At 40.0% G+C, this 21,341-nt stretch overlaps 1 protein-coding gene across 2 annotated transcripts in view; it reads left to right on the forward strand.

Annotated features, from left to right (window-relative positions):
• Nucleotides 1-21,341, forward strand: part of CDH13 (cadherin 13) — a 160,158-nt gene that overhangs the window by 101,521 nt on the left and 37,296 nt on the right. For both annotated transcript variants that reach the window (XM_053448414.1, XM_053448413.1), the window contains exon 7: nt 15,249-15,427. In XM_053448414.1, the coding sequence (XP_053304389.1) occupies nt 15,249-15,427 (179 nt within the window). The remainder of the gene's footprint in view (nt 1-15,248; nt 15,428-21,341) is intronic.

The following is a 21,341-nucleotide window of genomic DNA, read 5'->3' on the forward strand; positions in this document are numbered from 1 at the left end:
AGGCAACATTATAGAGGCTATGTGGTTAAATAATCTGACCGCAAGGCATTCCCTATGACGTAATAAGATGTTTTCTATTTACTAACCACAAAACACTGTGATTACTTTAGTTGCATGTTAAATGTTTAAAATCATTCATTTTGAAGACCTGTTAGCTCCATAGACTTCTGGTTTTGGTCATACTGTAGCCTTCACTGACAGGCAGCATTACATGATGGTACCTTCAGATTTGTTTGTGTTTTCCTGTTTGTTCTGGACATAAGCAATTTCCACTTCTGCGATATTAACCACGTGCTCTGTGGCTGGCCAGTGGCTCCTATAGAAATGATTCCAGAACAACTGATTTAACCAAAACCACACATATTGTGGCGTCTTAACAATATCTATATCTTATAAAAGCTGAGAGCTCTACCTTTCCATGAATAACATTAATTATTATAAAACCAATCCGCCATCTTCATCTCAGGAGTGATTAATAAAGATGTCCTTTTATCCTGTGCACCATCTCTTTATGCCCCAAGCAAAAAACCTGAAAGGATTACTGCCTCTAAACCGATAAATCCTAAATCCTAATGAGGAAGATGTGTCGTTTGGTGACGGCAAAATGAACTCCTGTCTGTACATGAAGCTATTCTCCTCTGTGGCCTACGTGTGGGAATACAAATCATTAAGATGCGCAAATAAGCGGGTAAAAATAACGTCCCCATCAACACCTGAAGCATGTTTATACCCGTCCTCAGCTCGCTTATCTATATATCTTTACTGCCCTCCGACATTGCAATTACAGAAGACCCCTTTGCGTTACATTGTACCACGTGCTACAAGGCAAACAGCAGTGCTCTCGACATTGGTTTTATTCCTCTTTCACAGAGTGTAGTCACCCCGAGAGGTTAGAAAGCTCTGTGAGAAAGCTGTAAGTACTGGAGTCTCTCTTTTCCCAAATGACGCCAGAATAGAGGGATTTTTCCTTTATTGTGGTAACGTTGCCTGACAGCATCACATTTTAACTAAAGAGCATTCAGGAGATTCAAGAAATATGTGTAAATAATTACCAAGTCACAAAAAGGACTTTTAAGACATACTACAAACACAATTATGTCCTGCAGGCAGGAGATATAAAAGTTTGAGAACTCGCAGTAGGGGCAGCATGCAAATATTCAAATTACATGAACTCAATTCTAATTATTATCAAATAGTATTTTAGGACTATCATAACAAACACATATTACCGATAAAAGCACCTTTTTAATGAAACGTTCTCTTAGATATGTGAGATTCAGGCTGGGATATCCAAACTTGCCTGATTCACATCATTTCACACACTTTGATTTCCGTGAAACCTGCGTATTGGGCCATGAAGAATGACAATTACTTTGAGCTCTGTATGAATGATGGCGCAGAACACTCCATGCAATGTCTCAATGTGACATCTGGATCGCATCCTTTCTTTCTGGAGTCACTCGTTTCCAACCCAAAGATAAAGTTGAAGCCGTAGCCTGTTTCCGTGTCGTGTTCACTAATAAGTGTAGATTTTCTGTTGCCTTCTAACACTTTGTAGGTAGAGCTTTATGTCCTTTCTGTATTTATTGGATGTTATTAGGCATGTTTAATACTGCCTCTTATGCTCATGTGAGGCCCATCGCAGAGCATGCTATGTAAATAACGTAGATTAGGACAGAGCGAAGAATAATATTTTGGCTTGTCTCAAGCATTGATTGCTGTCTCGAGGCCCATACGGTCTACTACTTTGTAAAACTAAACAGTATCCTTCTTTATTACTACTAACGCGTAGTTAGTAGTCACATCTTTTGATAAATGCGTGACTATTAGGGGGATAGCAAAGACCGAAGACTGTTTAATGACTGGAGAGACTTCCCTCCCCTTAGTGTAATAAGTCTTATACAAGTTTTGTTCATTACTCTGCAGTAGATTGTAAAAGTGATAAGTCTGCAGTCTTGTGGATTTATTTAAAACGGATAATATTTTGCACTTTACTTATAGGACCACATTATCCGCTTTCCTCCCCATCCGTAGCTCGTAAATCCAGGCACAGCGAACGAGATATTAGAACGTTAAAGCATCCTTGTGTTTGACAGGAGTGTTATTGTTGCCTGTAAACTAAATTCTAATTGGACAATGACCTTGTTTAGCTGAAGTGGATCTTTCTATGGCTCCTCGCTTTGCTCCTCTGTAGAAGGCAGCTTCCTTAATGTACACATAGTTGCTTATGTAATGGCCCCGGTAGCCCACATTGAAAGTCGTAGCATAATAGAGTAAATAAATTGCAGCGGTTTGATTCAAGTGCTTTTCAGAGGACAAAGATGAAATCTCAGGGAGTGTTTGATGCATTCTGTATATTTAATAATCAAAAAAGCGGGCATTAATTTGGATGCCAGGCTCTTTTTTTTTTTTCTTTGGGCTGCGATACGGACACAACTTCATTGTAATATATCTGGGTCTCTCGAAAGAAAAAAACTACGTCCACAAATGACTGAAAATGTGAAAGGCTGGCATTTCCAAAAGGAGGAAACTGGGGAAAACTGGAGAACTTTGATAGAATCCCAATATTTATACCTGTCAGTTGTATGCATTTACTGGCTGTGCACTGATTCTATGCTTTGTTTTGTACGTACATATTGGATATTTCAGGATTTAATATTATAAAAGTACTGAGAAAGCCCATCTGATATAGCTAGTATTCACAGTCATGTAGTTTTTATGACTTCAGAAGAAGTTATTTACGCCCCATAGTATTTATATGCTAAGCTTCATCCTCATTGCAAATATATGACTGTGGTGCTTGATGCCGCAAAGTCTTTTTTCACTGCTGTGATGTCAGGTTATCAGATTAAAGACATGAGAGCCATTGTAAGGGTTAGTAAATGGCGTTCAACATTCTAAATTAGAACAGAGCAGAGCCAATGGAAGATGAGCAGGGTCATTGGAGGATTAACATGATCGCAAGCCAGGGCACTGCCTGGGGGTGAGAGACAGTCCTTGACTTCCAAGGGCCCACAAGGTCTGTTAAAGAAATAAAAAATGGCAGCTTGACCCGGTAACCTCAGACTCGCAGCTTCTTTAATTGTCCAGGCTTTTGCCACAGGGCGCCGTGTATTTAATACAGAGCTTTACTAACATCTGCTTTCTACTCAGCAGAAAAGGCTGATATCATCCCTCCCTTCTGTCTTTAAAACAAGGACACGTCTTCAGTGACTGTCACTTCGAATCATACATCTGCTTCCCTTAATACCCATATTCATTTTTGGTTTTAGCTCCGTTTGGACTGATTTAACATTGTCCTGATTATCCGTAGGGCTCTAAAGTTCCCTATTCCCCAGCTGTACCCAATAGGTGAGCACACATCTGATTAGCTGCGGGCTCTCTTCCGTTACACAATCGTAGACATATTGCTCTTTACCTTGTATTCCCGCGTTTTCTGCAGGAAAAGGTAGTTAGAGCTCAGCCTGCTGTTGGCTTCTATATCTTCATTTGCAAATGTTTTCTGCATGGCTGCCACAGAAAATGTTACTTCATGCAGAGGTTTCTCTGCGTGTCTCTTTCAGGTTTACACACCTGTAGCAATACACTAAGCCAAAAATACACATTTAAGACATCCGCTGCAATGCCCACGAAGCAACCACATCCCACTTCCCTATTATTTTATATTTTCTACATGAAAGATATAGGGTTCTGTCGATAAACATCAACGGCGAAGATCTTCCAGGCTCCACTTGATACGTCAGAGGAATCTCATTAAAATGCAACAAACTCTGCGTCTGGCGTAGCCGTCCTCGTACTGGGATGTGGCGGAAGTGAAGGAACAAATCATTTGTATGGGAAATATTCTCCTTGACGGAAATACCTTTATCACTGCCCATGACGGGAATTCAGGCACTTTATTCTGAAATATTTAAATCTGTACACTCTATATCTTCTGGTCAGTCTCTCTGTGCTATAATGTCTTTGCTAATTTACCGCTTTCCCTTCATTCATTTGACCCTTGTCTGTTCTTATGCATGATTTTACTGTTTCTGGCTTTCTCTATGTAGTATTCATATTTTACAGCATTGCTACTTTATAGCATACAATGTATCACTTTTATTCCTATTTCAGATACGATTCCACTTTTATCGCAAGCCTTCCCAATGTGTGATTAACTTTATGTAATTTGTATCTAGAACGCTGACCGACACCTGAACGTGACCTTTAATCTCTTCTCACTTTTGGGGTTATCCGATAATCCACGAATATTTTTATTAACTCGGATGAGGATTTTCCTCTCGATTTTGCAGAAAGTAACTGTGCTGTGCTTGCGAATAAGCTTCTTAGTGGAATTAGCGGTGCTTAAATTCTGATCTGTCTCTTGATATCTGGATGGCACATCTTCTCCTGTTCCTAGACTTGAGAATGTCAGCAGAATTCACATGCATGGCTTAAGGCCTCTGTAAATTGTAATAAAACAAAAAAACGCCAAGTTGATTTCTGAAAGCCTCCATGGTGCATCTCATTAACCTGTGCAGTGGCAGATTACTATATTCTACAACCGTAGCATTATCCCCATTACGGTGGTTGCCAAGGTTCTACATAGAGAATGTAGATAAAGGTCATTCCATCCAGTTTCATCCTACTTCCTTTGCGTACAAATACCCAATCTGCTTCTGGGATGAGGGACCTTTTTATGATGTCACACGCATGCGTATTAACTCATAACTGGAGACATATTGGGGTGAGACATGGCTTAGAGTAGTAACCATGTTTTGTTTTTTTAAATACCAGTTGATCATCTACTAACTTGCCACATTTTGCACGCCCATTGCTCCCAAGCATATCTATATCAAGCAGCAGTCATTGTAATACACGTAGGCTTCACCATGGACACAAACATGTCCTCCTGCCAAATAGATTTTAAGCATTCTCCGTATACATTACTGGTTGGTTGAAATACGCTTTATTGAGGCCATTAGTACTATGCAAGCAATAGTCCAATCTCAATGACTAATTACCCGTTCCCTCATCTGTAATAAGGTGCCAAGAAAACTATATACACTTACAACAACAGACATTTACATAGCACTTTTGTCCAAGAAGGACATATCTATATGCTTTATATAGCGACACAACTTGATATTAAGAAGTTAGTGGGGAAATAAAAGTGTGAATTAGTGGAAAGCTTGGGAGAAAAGATGAGTTCCATGTGTTGGAGCAGCTGGACAGAATGTTCTGGAGTCCCATGTTGTATGCAGTGTGGGACTGAAAGAAGAGATAGATGGAGGAGACTTTTAGGGTGATAATAGCTCTTTTAGGAAACAGGGGCCTGGTTCTTTAAGGCTTTAAGTGTCAACAAGCCTATCTTAACAGAATAGATTCTCCGTTTTATAGGAAACCAATGAAGAGAGTGCAGAATAGGTGTGATATGGCATAAGTGTGCTGATTTGATTTGAAGTTCTACACCGGTTGGGTCGGCACTTAATTGATTAGGTGCAGTTATCCTTTTTCCTCCGATTAACAGGAATTCTGTCTTATCAGGGTTTACCTTTAATCAGCTTGTTTTCCATCTACAACAATGTAAGTAATATCAATCCTGGCAACTACCTCCAAATTAGCTCAAGTCTTAGAAAGAAGAGCATTACAATGGATTAAAAAGGTTCTATTTCAAAATAATGACTGTACTTTCTACGCACATCCTCCTTGTTACTACAGACGAAAGTCATGCCTTTGGCTTTGTGACCTGCTGCATCTTAACCCAACGGCTCCATGAGCATCTGGAGAGCCTTCTTACCCCCCCGCCACAAACAAAATGTGGAACTTTTGTGACAGGTCCCCTAGGAGATATTAGCTGAGACAGCCATTGGAGAAGGACGTTTAGGGTTTGCTGACAAAGTGAGCCGCTTGACACCTTCAGCGAGACACAGATTTCATCAGGGATTCTATCACTTGCTGCCAGCTTCCATCATTTACCTCCATTTAACTCATTCACTCATTGCGGCAAGAATGGCAGGGTTACTGTTTCTAGAAACAAGGATATGCCGGGTTTATTAACATTTACGTAATTAGTTATATATGTGTTTCATCCGGCAGTCTTTGTGAGATGAGCAGTCTAACACCAAAACACTTCACAGGATTTAATATTCTGCTGATAAATATTTAACATTTTTAGGCCGTGTTTTGGAGGTACTGCTTCTAGTACTTATTCAGGATTCAGTTAGAATTTAATGACGCTGCAGTTCTAGGTTCCTTTTTTTCTAAACCGTTACGCCATAAGTCCTAGGCTGACTGTACGGTGAATAGGCCCTTCCTTGGTTGTACATTAACAGAGATGTCTGGGGATCCAGGACTGAAGAAATGTTCTTCAAATTAGGAATTAAAAGGCTTCCTTGACACGACTGACCGGAGATCTTATGTGGATTATTAAAACGTAAATTTATCCAGTGAGCCACAAATAATGCCTTTCAAATCTGCTAAGGATTTACTGAAGGGATGTGTCTTAAATCATAGTGTCTGCTCTACTTACTAATTCCATTCTTTACCAAAATGATTAGCTGACAAGGTATTTTTATCCTTCATGTATTATTGTACTTTATTCATCTTGATAATATGTTGCACTTTTTTTCCTTAATCAGAGCTTCATATTATATATTTTAATCATAATTAGCTATATAATTGGCAAAATTATGGTTTTCTAATCTTTTACCTACAATTGAAAGGTTGAACTTGATGGACTGAAGTCTTTTTTCAACCTACTATGCGATCACATAAAATACACACCGCTGTTACACACCGCTATTACACACCGCTATTACACACCTCCAACATGTTGTTGAGTTTCAGGGGGTAACAGCATAACAATCCGTGTAGAGTTATTTCTCTCCTCTCCTATTTTTTTCCTTTTGCAGATAAAGATATATTAAAGCTGCCGAAAGGGAGAATATTATTTTATCTAAATATAGAAAAAAATACTCAATTTATTTAATTCCTTTTCTTTCGTTAGATGGGGCAATACGCTAATTCAACGAGTATTAAATTGTTCTGATTTAAACATCATGTAGATTACATCTCTGGGCCTCTGATGTTTTGTTTGCTAAATGAAATATGAGGAGTAAATATTTTAGAGTACTGCTTACCTTTCTATTTTTTTTGTTTTTATTCTGGATATAAGCTAAAATACTTTACCTGGGTGGCCCGCTTGGTGCATAATGTTTATAATCTGAGCGATATTACGTTGGTGAAGACCTTGACAGGCTGTCTTACTTTGGAGAATTCATTCTCACGATGCACGCCTCAGATTCACTGCGGTTCTGCATCTCGGAGACCTCGCTAAGTGATTATTACCCAGGGTGTAGATTTGATTTCCCCAAGTCTAGCAGTGGGCCCTTGGGACCTTACCATAGGGGCCATCATTTCTTAGGGGAATGCTTTTACTAGCTCTTTTACCTCTAACATAAACAGCTTCTTCATTCTTTACGCGATGTATGCTGTATGCGATGGCACGGAAAATAAAACATTACATTTATTACTAAACACGTATCCTTGGCTTGGACATTTCAATAAATGTAATATGTTAATGTAGACATTTCTCAATTCATAACCTTATCAGGGGTAATCAGCTAACCATATGGTGTGTTAATAACTAGAATAGCAAACTTGAACTCTTGAACCGGGGCTTCTCATAGGGAATGTATGGAAAATGTTATTTGTGTGACCCGGAGATGCACTAATATTCCTACATTCCCATAGCCCAGGGGGTACTTGGCGCATTTTCAGGGCCCGCCAGCATTTGCCAGTACCGCTGTCTTTAAGGCACTGAACTCGTTGGCATTATTGTGGGAAATAAACTGTTAGGTGTTTTTTTTTATCTTGAAATAGATTTGGAAGAATTGTCTTTCCATTAACCTACGCAAAGAAATAAGAGAGATCAAACGCAGCAAATTAACTTCGTGCTTTTCGGAAGAACTACATTTACTTTCCATCCCGAATCCCAATAGCATGTGTATTCCTCTAGTCAATGAGATCAGGCTAATGACGGGAAAGTTATCTACTCAAGACTATAACTCCCAATAGGCTCAGACAGCCGAGCTTTGTGGCACACAGGTACCTGAAAGTCGGATCTGAACGCTAGCTCGTCAACAATATGCAGCTTTAACGAGACATCTATTCCACTTGCAATGTTATGCAGCGTTTAGGAAATTGTTATCGCAGACCTTGTACTTAATAGATTTTGCAAACGATAATGAGACACGGTTTACCAAGCAGATGCACGCAATATTACCGGACAAAATGTATCTGCAAGATAACAAACAGGAGGAATCTCGCTGATTGTATATCCTGCACGAGAAACCTGGCAGAAGGAAGATGCAGACTAACCATACGAATGCTTGGTCTCCATGATTAAGGTCCTGATATGTCCATTATTTATATCCTCATAGATTTTCTTTGTGTAAAATAGAAAAAAGTTAAGGATATGTAAGTTATATCCCAAGTTGGGTCAGTTAGTTAAGTAACAGCGAAAGGTATCTGCAAGTTGGACAATGGCTCAACCTCTCTCGACCCCATGGGACCAGTCTGCTGACACCCATCGTAACTGTTACCTGGTTCTTGTAAGGAAAGACTGATCCTCGCGTATAATGATAATGCGATAAAGCTGTAGGGGAGTCCGTGCCAATAACACTGCTGAGTGTAACGTACATTTTATAGGTTTCCCCATTCTGACACGGATAAAACATTTATTCACTTGTATTTTTATGAAAAATAAGCTGTCAGAGATTGAAACGGCTCCAGTTGAGGAAAATATGTACAATTATTTATAGTATTGCTGAATTTAGCAAAGTGTTGTCCATGTATAATATATGGCATATAAGTGATCACCTGCAAAGCTTCCATCAGATCCACCAGAAGTCATCAGGATTAAATGGTCAACTCTCCTTTTAAATGTCTGATTTTGTGAATACACCACATAATCACTTTGCAGTTGCTACACCTGTCCTTCCGTGCCACCCAACAGCCCAAACTACGTGGTTTTACATGGAAGACATCCTGACGTATGCGTGTTTATGTTCAGTCTGGAGTAAATGATCAGCCTGTCCATCTGCCTGACAGCTCCTAAACCCACCCCCGGGCCTTCTAAAATATTGAGAGATTTCATTAAATAGCCCTAGCTATGTACAGCTGGGATCGTAACCTGAGCATATGGATACTTCTGCTTCAAGGTCTCCTTACGCCATTATTCAAACGTCTTTAGTAGAGTAACTCCATAGAGCGCAGCAGGCTGTTGAAAGTGGATAGTGGAATCATTTAGCTAATGAGGAGAGGATGGATTTTTTTTCCAAATGCTGAACCTGTTGACTAATGTTTAAATAGCTTATACCTCCCCAGAAGGTGTTGTACGTGACTTTAGATTATTATTTATAACCTTCACCATATCCTTCTGGCTGTAGCCAGTGGAGACAATTGACTCTAAGAGAAGACCAAGGACTGATTAAGGTCTAAGCCTTCACATCAGGCAAACTGTGGACATGCACACTAATGGATATTGGGAATATTTGCATGAGATTGTGTCTAATGGGAAATAGCTTTTTCACTACTAGGCTAGTGGGTTTATTTAATGGCAGAAACGCTGTGGTGGTTTGGTGAGGACCCCCGGCACCCTGCCCTGCATGACAGGTAACCTACAAGCCTGTTTTTAGAAAGGCTAGACCTTAATACTAAAGTGAAGGTGATACTATTTATTTGTTTTTTTTTTAAAATTTCACATCAGACATCTAAATAATGATGCTTTCACTCTCTTGTTTTCTTCTCTGCTGTCTGACAGAGAGGGTAGGCTTGCAAAATGTACCGGCGCAAGAAATGCAAGAAATGAAAATGATTAGATCTGCTCAGCGGGGATACAGTGCCCAGAGTTTATTCCGGTTTCAATGGCGCTTTGGGCACCAATGGTATTAAATAGAAATTAGAAACAGAGGAAGCCGCGGTGAAAACATTTTAAAAGCTATTTAGTAGGGGAAGAGCACAGTAGCAGAAAAAATATGCATGGTAATTCATTCACCATCTTTATGTGAAATATGCCATGAACCTAAAGGCACTTTAGCGATTTTATTCACAAAACAACAGTGACACGGCTCTTGGGGTCAAGTCCTTTCACATGTTTGTTTCCCTCATTCTTATTAGTAATTGTAGGAGCAATCAGTCCAGCTTCTGCAGGATTATTCATCCTTTAAGCGTCTGGGTGACCAACACATCTTAAGGTGAACTTAGATGACTAATATTAGCTTTCTGCTTTATGAAGCAGGTTGGGGTGGGTAGTGTTTGGTCTGTGCTGTGCTGGTCTCATTAATGAAGTTGGTGGAAATGCCCATGTGAATTGTGAATGGTTTACGAGAGGTTCTCAGAAGTGAATATTGTGATCAAAGGATCTCTTGATCTTTGTAATGTTATAATAATGTTAGTAGATTAGATTTGGAATGGCTTTTTTTTCTGACGGCATGTAGACGGTTGCCTGGTAGCCACAACATTTCTCATTTTGGGATTGTTTTTGACCAATAGTTTGAAGAAGGATCATCACAACCCTTTGAATGTCAGAAATGGGCCACAAGGGTTAAGGTACCAACAAAACTAAAACCCATTTTGCACGCCTTAATCATCCCTGGAACTAATGTACAGATTCAGATGGATAATTCTACTTCTATCCTTCTAATAGGTTGTGCAATCCGTAATTAAGCACCATGTTAAAGAAGCGGCAAATTATAATGCCCGTGTAAGTCATTGGTAATTGAGTCCTTAATGTCCCTTGAAGGGTTAGTTGGAGTGTATTATTGGAGATCGTTATGATGCCCGGTTATTATATGGGATGTGCATTTAATGCACTAATCCAGTCCTTACCATACTCTTAATATATTCTTAATCAAAGAAGGGTATCACCCCCTCATCCGCAAAAAAAACAGCATTTCGAAGGGTTCTTTCATTCTCTATTCCCCAATAAACAATGAAATGGTCCATGGCTAGATTAAAAATTGGGATCCCTACTTGCAGCATCTTCTTTAGAATACATGATGCCATGAAACCATGACTTGTCAAAAGGTGAAATATTATGAACCACCTGTATACAAGCAGTCTTTCAGCGCTGATAAACCATTGAGAAAAGCAAGTAGAATAGGAAGGGGTCGCTCCATCCTGTATAGCCCAGAGAATCTCCCACGAGATCCTGAGATTGGGGTAAAACCCCAACAGTTTCCATGCATGCATCTAAAATGAGCGGGTTTATGAAGTCATATAATAAGATGCGCTGCCAGTTGGATAGTCTTGTGGTTCTCACCCAAAACTAAGACATGGAAACTAAGCTGGAAATGATTCTGATAATACCCGTAAAGATCATGTTTTCCATGCTGGAGGGTTAATAATGCAGTGGTTCCATTTTCACCCAAGCCTCTAAATATGTCCCCGTCACATTCAGCTATATAATATCGCTTTGTTTTATTTTCTCTCTCAACCTTTATCTCAAGCTGTTTTTTTGTTGTTATTCTCGTTCCAAACGTAATGACTGTTTGAATTGTTTAAGATTTGTTTACTTGTTCACAGTCCAATTGTATTTAAAATATCAAACAATGAAAGCCCCAAATTAAATCTAAAAGCCAGACAAGCAGCTGCAAGTCTCACCAGCACCAGAATAAAATCAATTCTTCAAATACTACGCATAGATCATAAAATGGCAATGCAGCAGTTATTAAAATAGTCAATACATTTCCGCCTGATATCCTAATTGTAGAAACATCACGGCACCGCATCCCGAGAGAAAAGATATTCAATTAGACATTGTACATGACTCACACAGCGGGGATAAAAAACATGTTTGGATCCCGTTCCCCGCGTTCTTACCATTTTGTGTTACCGTTGTCATGTTTCAGACTTCTTTTCCTCTGTCTCATTTATGTTTGACACCTGCAGGATTACTGCGCTGAACCAGAAGTTCCAAAAGATTTTTAACATTCGTTATTTGCATAATCGCTTAATTGTAGCGTCACATTTTATACCCCAAGCTCCTGTAATGAAAGAGTAACGGTTTCTTCAAATATAGCGTGGGGTTAATTGCCTCTTGCAATGTCCGCAAAAGAGATGACGCTGCAGGATTGGGAAATTGTGGCCCCCAAATAAGACTTTACTGCCGCCGCTCCTCATAGAGATACTTTGCTGGGATTTTTCCCAGCTGGCCTTTTATCATCCAAAGCCCCTTTATACCTTCTCAGTACCCTCTTTATATCTTCCCCGTACCCCCTTTATATCTTCCCTGTACCCCCTTTATATCTTCCCTGTACCCCCTTTCTTGCCTTGTTTTGTTTTATTGACATGATTGGACGGGGCCTCCCTTTTGAACCCTGTCGTACATGTAGAGATATTATGACTTCCGGGCTACGCTTACCCCCACTTACCTAATAATGAAAACACAACTCAAAACTTACATTTTGGATAAGGAAAGGCCACCCCTGCTACCTGCGGAATGGGGATTGGACTGCTAAATGCACGCACTGTTAACATATGTTGTTTTTTTCCAGTTCATTACGGTTAAATATAGTTTTAATACAAATTTGATCACTCGGAACCCCCAGCTGTCTTACTCTGAGATATTTGTTGCTTAATCTTTTCAGATAGCTTTACCTTCTGTTATTCTGGCTTCTGGCACCAGGTATTTGCATCCCTGATTCCTATTATAGCCTGAAATCCACCAGGTGCCCGGATGGGAAGACTAGGTGGCCCACATGGTTCTGTCTTACCCAGGCTTACCAAGCCATTCACCGAGGACTTCTTCCTCCCTTTCTTGTCTTGTAGCTGACGCCCTTCAACCCCCATCAGAGAGCCCACCTTTATTACCATCACTACAGAGACAGGGCAGATAGCGATTAAAGCAAGAAGGAGAAGACGGTCACACTCTTACATTCGTATTAACCTATTTTACAAAAACTAGCATTATGAAATATTAAATGTGCCCTATTCACGTTTATTTCAGTGGAACTGCCTATCCTTCCATTGAGGTACCACCAACAATATAGCGTTTTTGTTTATTTTTACACCCAACCTTAAATAATGCTGTATTTGTTTCATAGGAACCCACCAACTCCCAATAGAACTCTCTGAGTATTTACTCCATGCGCGTGATGCTAGCATCGCTAATGAGCCTAATTGGAGTATTTGCAAGATTTCATGAATATGCGTAATAGAGGAAAAAAACACCCTCTATGATATATCCTTTTTAAATAAAACCACTTATTTACTGTTAACAGGTCCTGCAATAAACTATATTAAAACCAAAGTGACAGAGCAGCAGAGAAAGTGCGTGTCGGTTTCCTCACTCCAAACAATGTATTATTCATTACTACCCTCTCTTCAATCTATTCAATTAGTTGCTTAACACTTTTTATTCGTTTGTGCTTAATGAGCAGATCTTAATTACTTCATTTCCCTAGCTCCAAATTCAGAAGCAAACATGAAACATATACTAGCGTAGACTTAGCATTCCTTTGTGTATTAAAGGTGCTGTGCCACTTAGGCTAAATGTTAATGGCACTCTCTAGCATGTCGTGCATTAGTTGTCATTGTATTATTTCTACTCAAGGCTAAAAAACATAACAGCCATACAGATTTTTTAGGAAGCTTTTTCATTTTGCTTTTTGTCATTAAAGTGACTTTTACTCCCATGTACAATTTGATACAATGCGGCAGGTTTTTGGCTGTGTTCTGTAGCACTCTTTATGGCACTCAATAATTTTTTTCAAGGGGGACCACCAAAACTATATATAGTATTGAAAAAGACTAGCGCAGATAGATACGCATCAGACACACACCGCGGAACCGAGATAATAAGTATGTATGTATTATTCTGCTGAGATACCGTCTTATTTGTGTTCCCATGTTCCAGCCCCTGCGTTGTATGTGTGTTGTGTGTTTGGAACACCTTAAGAGCCGGGGTAATTATCGCCGGTTCAGAGGGTCACCAGCACCTCAGCTCTGTCCATGCATAATGACACGGAATGATTCAAACTGGCAAACAACAGGGGCCTTATTCAGAACCCTACATGAAGCTAATGCGATACTTTGTGCAATTGGACATGTGCATATTAATCAGGCTTGTTAAACAACTGTGCCGTATCTGTGTGTATAGCACATACTGTGCAGGCGTTCCACAATCACTCCGGAAATAAACTTATAATTGAGATGCCTCTTCATGGTCAAATAACCTTAATAAATTCCATTATCCAGCAGGAAGTGCGATCGTAAAGCTTTGCGTTAGCCGTAGTTTCTGTTTGCCGGGGGTGGCGAGATGGTCTTTGCCGCATGATGAGGGAGACAATATATCGCTCAAAGACTGCACCCAGATGGTAGGGTATAGTGATACACGTGGGGGGTCCTAGGGGCCCCCTCTAAACGTTCTTTTATATTAGTGTGTACGTGGTTAGTATTATATGGAATACCTATAGAAGTACCTGGATTAATAGAGAGAGGATCCTAAAAGACTAAATTCTTAAGGGAGGGGAGCCATCCGGCATTATGTGGGACCATATTTATTAATGGAAACCTTGTAAGATACTGTGCTGTATGTGGTGCAATCACCACGGGAACCTGAGGGATATATTTTTGTTTGGCACTTTGCATCTAAACTGTGCTGATTTTACTTTTATACATATGGCCCCCGGCGAGTATTGCAGATCAGATCTTCAGTGTGTTTCATTCTTCTTATTGGCAAGTTTGATACAGAGTAACATTTCTTTCTTAGCTTCCATAAAACATAAAAGAGACTGTGCAGCAGCAAATGGTGATGACACAATGCTAAATTTTAAATGGATATATCAGCCACCAAGAACATCCCTTTCAAGCCTTCTTCTACATTTATATGGATGAAGCTTCATCTATTCTGCATAAGATTGCATCACATGTTTAATGTAAAAACAGCAGGGTAGTCGGACGTTGGCTCTGAGTATATTGTACATCAATAGCATTTTGTCTGGTGACATGGTGAATAGGAGTGATAAGCAAATTGTCAGCCCTATGATTGCTCCGTCATGTCTAGGTGCTTTGGCTCCTAATTTGAATGGCTTTAAAGCTGCAGAGTCTCTTCGGCTGGCAAAGCAGCTACGACTATTTTGTGGTTTTCTTTTCTCAGCTAATAACGGGGAGGAAATTCCACAGTTTAACCAAATCCATTATAGACTCTTATAGGTGCCAGCCTGGCCTTAAGCATCTGACCTGTTTGTGTGTTTGCTTTCTAGGTACAACTGTGATGCATATGGTAGCCTTTGATGCTGACGACCCAACCACTGATAATGCTGTGCTGCGATACAATATCCTCAAGCAGATCCCTGACAAACCATCGCCAAACATGTTCTACATTGACCCTGAAAAGGGAGACATCGTCACCGTAGTGTCCCCTCAGCTCTTAGATCGCGAGGTGAGTGCAACATAAACCTGTGAGATATTCCTATACATCGCTTCGTGCTTTAGCTTTATTTATAATTACTGTGGCTTAAATGATGGTGTAAAGATGGGGGAGATGACAAACATGGAAATGAAAATGCTTAATATAACCTGACAGATGGCAGATTCTGGAGATGCTTTGTACCTTATATGCATTGTATACATTGAGAGTTATTTTATTGCAAATGTATTTAACAATGATGTTTATTTTAGAACACATGAAATATTTTAATTATATGCCAGGTTCAGCAACAAGCTGGAGTGAACATTGCTGCAGTATGTGTTACATTATTCTGTCCAGTTATAAGAGCTTATTCCTGTAACTGTTACTTTCATTCATTCACATTTACAAGCAGAGTTTGGTTTATTTTGTATACAGGGAAAACATAATGTTCCATTTAATTGCTGCTGGGAAAAAAGCAGCGATACGGTGTATATTTTTCATTAATGTATGCATTGATTTAGGATGGTTATTACATCAAGTGATCCAGAGATCAAATGGGTTATTTATTAAGGGTTGCTGTGGGTTAATTTATCCGAACTGCTACAGTTAATTGCAGTAGATGAGAGCAGGTCAGGCGTAGTAAACTTGTTAAAGGATGGACACAGAATGCCTTATCTGCCCACAATGTAAACATTCATGTATATCCATCCATTCTCTGGATTCATACAATGCCCTGCAGCCTTCAATGTCAGCTCTACAATCCACAGAACCAAATGAGATGATGGCGTATACTGTGCGTGAATAATGCACCAAGAAACTCCAGCTTAAGTGTAGGTGTGTAATCGCTTTTGTCTTTGACACAAGTCCACAAAGTATCTCTAACCGTTCAAAATTACTAATTCACAAAAACCGCAATGTGAGTTGAAGGATGGTTCTAGTGCATGATGGGCTGCTTTTTATTCGCATCTCACTCTTGATTGATAATTTGTCTTAAACGTCATCCTAAATGCATGCCCGTTTACCACTCGCTTTATAACCACCAATACGAGTGTGGCAGACGCCTGCATCTGCATATTTTTGTTTGCCTGTCTTATAATGATTTCCTCCGAGAGCAAGTGCAGATATATTAGATGTGTTTGCCAAACTATTTGATGCGGCATCTTTTGAAAACATAAAAAGCCAAATGATCTTCAGTTCCAATTTTCAGATGAATCCACAGGAACCCAGAGAAGCAAAACCAGGTCGGAATACAGAGGAGGGTCTGGCATGGAATCTGGGTCAGAACCTTGCAGAGTTAAACATTTAAATCCACCGATACCTCCAGGAGGGGAGTGCAAGCTGTATTTTAAACCAGCAGTGCCATCTACTTGACGTCGGTAGCACTGAGCGTTCGTATTGCTGTAAAATGATACTGCGTATGAGCAGAGTCTGGTGCCCACAGTTATAGCAGTGCCTGGCGCGGCAGATCGGACTTGTCTGTGCTGGACGTATCCCACAAGCCGTCAGATAATGAATATTTCTGTAAATCTAGGAAGTCGTGAGCATTCTGTGAAGTTACAGAAGTGGGCAGTTCCTTGTTATTGCTGATTAGATGTGAGCACTGAGTTTGCATGTTAAAAACCAAACTGCATGTGGAGTGTGCCGGGTATCCCCGGAAGGGAACGCAGCTCAAATCTGGCTTCTTCTTTCCATTTGTTTTGTTCTTTGTAGATAAAACCTTGTATTCTACTGGGCATCAGGATAAAATAAACAAACTATGTAGTTGCTTTTGTGTCTGCGCTGACAGATGGACAAATACGCTTATTATATACTCCATCTATATGCAAATATTGAACCCATAGTGCATTTTCCTTTTTAATGAAAAGATATTAATCTTTACGGTGAATGCTGTTCACATTTTGAATAAAAGTTAAACATTAAAATATTCATAACCCTTGTGGCTGCAGAGATTGCAGGTAGGTTGTGTCTTAAACCCCTCTCCTCTTATTGTCCTTTAGTGCCCATGAAGTCTGGGATTGTTGGTGGTTTGTTGGGTGTAAGAGGTTCTAGCGAGCCCAGGTACTGAACGCCCGATAGCGCTAACATTTAATGGCGCTGCTAGACTTGGCTATGGCCGTGTTTTGAGTTTTTAACAATACTTTTTATGAACATGAAAGGCTGATACTCATCAGGGGTAGAGCCTTCGTGTCTGGGCCTGTCTTCATATCCCTGGGGAGCCTCAGTCACCCAGTGGCCCCTTCTCACATAAGGTTGTTTGAGATGTAAAGGTCTGGCGTTTCTCGTGACTGTGGGATATCATTTTTGAGTAAGGCATTCACAGGTTTATTTCTTAAACTCATACTTTGACCTGAAATATTTGTAACCAAACCGTGGACACCTTAAACACGTTCCACGGACCACTACAGCAGCGTATATGTGACCCCCAAGATCCTGAAATAGCGGTGCAATCCCCATAACAATATCCCTGGTGGTTGCTTCACTGCGATTGCTTTGTTGACTCGTCTTGTGTCTCCCACGCTCCTCTAGTCCTCTAGCGAGGAGTGCGAGTAAAACTTTAGGAAAGGCTGATGATTTGCCCCTGTTGGGGGAAGGTTTGCTTTGCTGGATTTCAGTTTGATTCATCGGCATGCAAACCTACTTTCATTCAATAAAACCATCACTTCTCAGCTTTATCTCTGTTTCCATGTAAACCAATTAATTATTTTACCGGGAGCTTTATAGCTAGCGAGTGACCATAATAGCGTACATATTTTTATTCAATTAAAGCGTGATTGATGAACGCTGTAATATATAAAGGCTATAACGGCCGTTTTTACAGAAGCTTGTGGCCGCTTCCTGTGGTTGGGCAATCAGTAATTCAATAAGTGAATATTAATGAAATCATAAAGTCCTACACTGCGTTGTGGCTTGCTCCCAAGGCAATAACACAATCAGGAAGCATTTTTATACTAATATCTATACAATATCGCCTGCGTTGGGTACCTTTGTTTAAATGATCTAGTGGTAGTTTAGGTAAGAGATGTGGACTGTCCCAGGCGATGGGGTTATCGCCCCCATCCAAAGCCTGCTGTCAGGTTGGGAGGCGGGTGATGCTTCCCTTAAAGCTCTGAGCTCTGATATTTCTGTGGTTTTGGGTTTGGTCTCTGTTTACAATTACTAATTATTGTTATCATGGTTAGAATGATTTCTTATTGTTACTATGGTAATTCTGCTTGATGGATGATGTGTGAGGCCATTAAAGCTCTAATTTACACCACAGTGCAGGCCCAGCTCCCCAAATAACCATGCTGTGCTATGCTATACTATACCATGCTGTGCCATGATATGCTGTGCCATGATATGCTGTGCCATGATATGCTGTGCCATGCTATGCTATACTGGGTGTTGACTAGAGGAGTCAAGTTACTGACTCTACATGCATTAGAGCACTTTATGATCCGTGTCTGTAGGAATTTATTTCATCTTAAGTGTTTGATGGTTTTGTTATCTTACTTCTTACTACGGATGTGTAACCAGCGTTTAACAATTGGTACTGACCTCATGTGTTAGAGCAATAATGTTATTTCAGTAACAAGTCAACTCCAAGGCCTCATTTAAAGGCCAGTTAGCCATTGAACGGAGTTGAGTTATACTCAAGGCCAAGCTGCTGGCTGCATGTGGTGCCGATCTTTCTTCCCGTCTAACACAAAGGACAGAGTCCTAGAGAAGTCCGGATACAATGTATCCATAAACATCTGTCATGTATATTAAACATGCCATTAAAGTCTTTTAATTATATTATGCGAGCACAAGCTTTTCTCATCACAGAATTAAAGCGCATTTCCAAGGACTGAAGGATCAAACGCATGACATTGCTCAGCCGGCTGCCACTCATCACATAGCATTTCAATTCATTCTCTTTTATGATAACAAAGTATTTGAAATGACACCGTGCTTCTAAGAGTATTTGTTGATTATTGCATTGGTAACAGTACACAGAGGGTATCTGGATTTCCTCGCGTGTTCTTAAATCAGCCTGATCTGTTTGGAACGCGCAGTCAGTTTTAGTCTTTGCGGTTGGAAGTGTTCATGTAGTTAATCTTAAAATGATAGTAAGCTCAGCTGTATCATTCTGAACCACCAACATATCTGAAGCATGGATTCACAGTAATAACCATTTGTGTAATAATAGCCAGGTTGGCCGACTTCCATTCCCACCCCCGTCATGACATTGAAATGACTCAATCTTTTATTGATATCTAATCAGCATGTAGAGCGATTGATCCGTGTTAAGCTCCTGGGTGCATCGCTTGGGGCTGGCCTGATTCTACCTTTTCTTCCTCTTCCTTTTATCTTGACCTTTACGTTCTGAATCAATAGTTCTGTTTGTTCAGAGAGAGAGAGAGAAACAGATCGTGTGTGTGTGGGTTTTACCGACGACTGATTTTTCTCTCCACTTGCTGCAGATAGTTTGTTAGGGTAAATGAAGCGGGATTATGTCTTTGGTATTGGCTAAATACATTGGAAAATTGTAGATTTAGGTAAAGCTTTATCTGTGGTGTTCAGGTAAAAGGTTAAGTAGTCTAGAAACTAGAACATCCTTTAAAAATAAGCATTACAGGAAAGTAACTTAATATATTAGATGTGATTTCACACAAAAGTACACAAGAGAAGTGTTGTGTGTTGTAAAAATGTTCACTTGTTTCTAAATAACTCTTTCAGTTTAGTATTTTTTTGTTCGGTGCTGTTACTGAGTAGAACTCGGATGGATCTGAATCATCCTGCCGGTGTTCTCAGCGTCTTGGGTTAAACTTGTTATTACTTATTAGAATGCTAATAGCTAGTGATTAGCCGGTGCGCTAAGACATCCATTAAGGCGTACTATTTCCATGGACCTCGGCCACATGAAAGACGGAGGAAGAATGTTTATTGAGTTGACTCTGGACTTCAGCCAGGAAACGACCATTACATTTACTTAAACTCCATTATTAAGCTAAGATACATTTCAAAGGAGAAAAACAGGGAGTGTTTGCCAGTCTCCCAGGTTCTTGTTAGCAGATTCAAGAGAAGGCGTACTCCCAACTAGAACTGGGTATTACCTTTGGGGGACTGTTATATAGCGTGTAAAAGGCAAAACGCCTTGATTTCATGTTAATCAGATTTGAGCCATTATAAAAAAAAAAATAAGAATGTTATGTAAAAAAAAACAATCCTCAGTATTTCTAACAGACTAAGGTTCTTTTTGCTGCTATGGTTTGGAATCGGTGCTACATCACAGAGTATCGAGCGTGTCGTTAGTGAGGAATGGGATGATGGATCTTCTAAGTGCTTATATTATGTATTTACACTGGTGTAGGTTGCAGGGATTTGCTAACATGGCCCCACAGTCCTATATCAGGGTATTAGTTGCAGGCAGGGGACTCTTTTTGATTTGGCTGTTTCTAGCTGTGTGCGCTTTTTACCCAGGAGTCCAGGACAAATGGGATTTGAAATTGCATTCAGGATATTAGTTTCAAATGGATGCTGTGAAGGATGCACGTCTTGTGTGTCTCTGAATAACTGCCTTGAATACACAAGTATAGCAGCGGAGTGCCTGCAAAAGAATCAATTACATCTTAACCTATGCAGTGTCCATATGCAGCGTGTCCCTGTCTGTAATCATTGCCATGCGTTAATATGATTGAAACTGTTATTTACCCAGTAAATATTTACATGGTGTAACGGAGCCCGTCATATACATATACGATGTTTTCCCTGCAGATCTTCCTCTCGTTGGTTAATTATGGCTGAAGAATGAGAATAACGGTGCAAGGCAGATGTGCTTATTTACAGCTTCTCCCCAAATCCCAAATCGCCTTAGAAGCCGTATTCATTCAGTCTCTGATTTTTCACAGACTGCAGTGAAAAGTAGCCGTATAGAAAATATATCTCCGTCCTTCCTTCCTGTCAATCATTTGGTTATGGA

Source organism: Spea bombifrons, chromosome 10 (genome assembly GCF_027358695.1).
Source record: "Spea bombifrons isolate aSpeBom1 chromosome 10, aSpeBom1.2.pri, whole genome shotgun sequence".
Lineage (NCBI taxonomy): Eukaryota > Metazoa > Chordata > Amphibia > Anura > Pelobatidae > Spea > Spea bombifrons.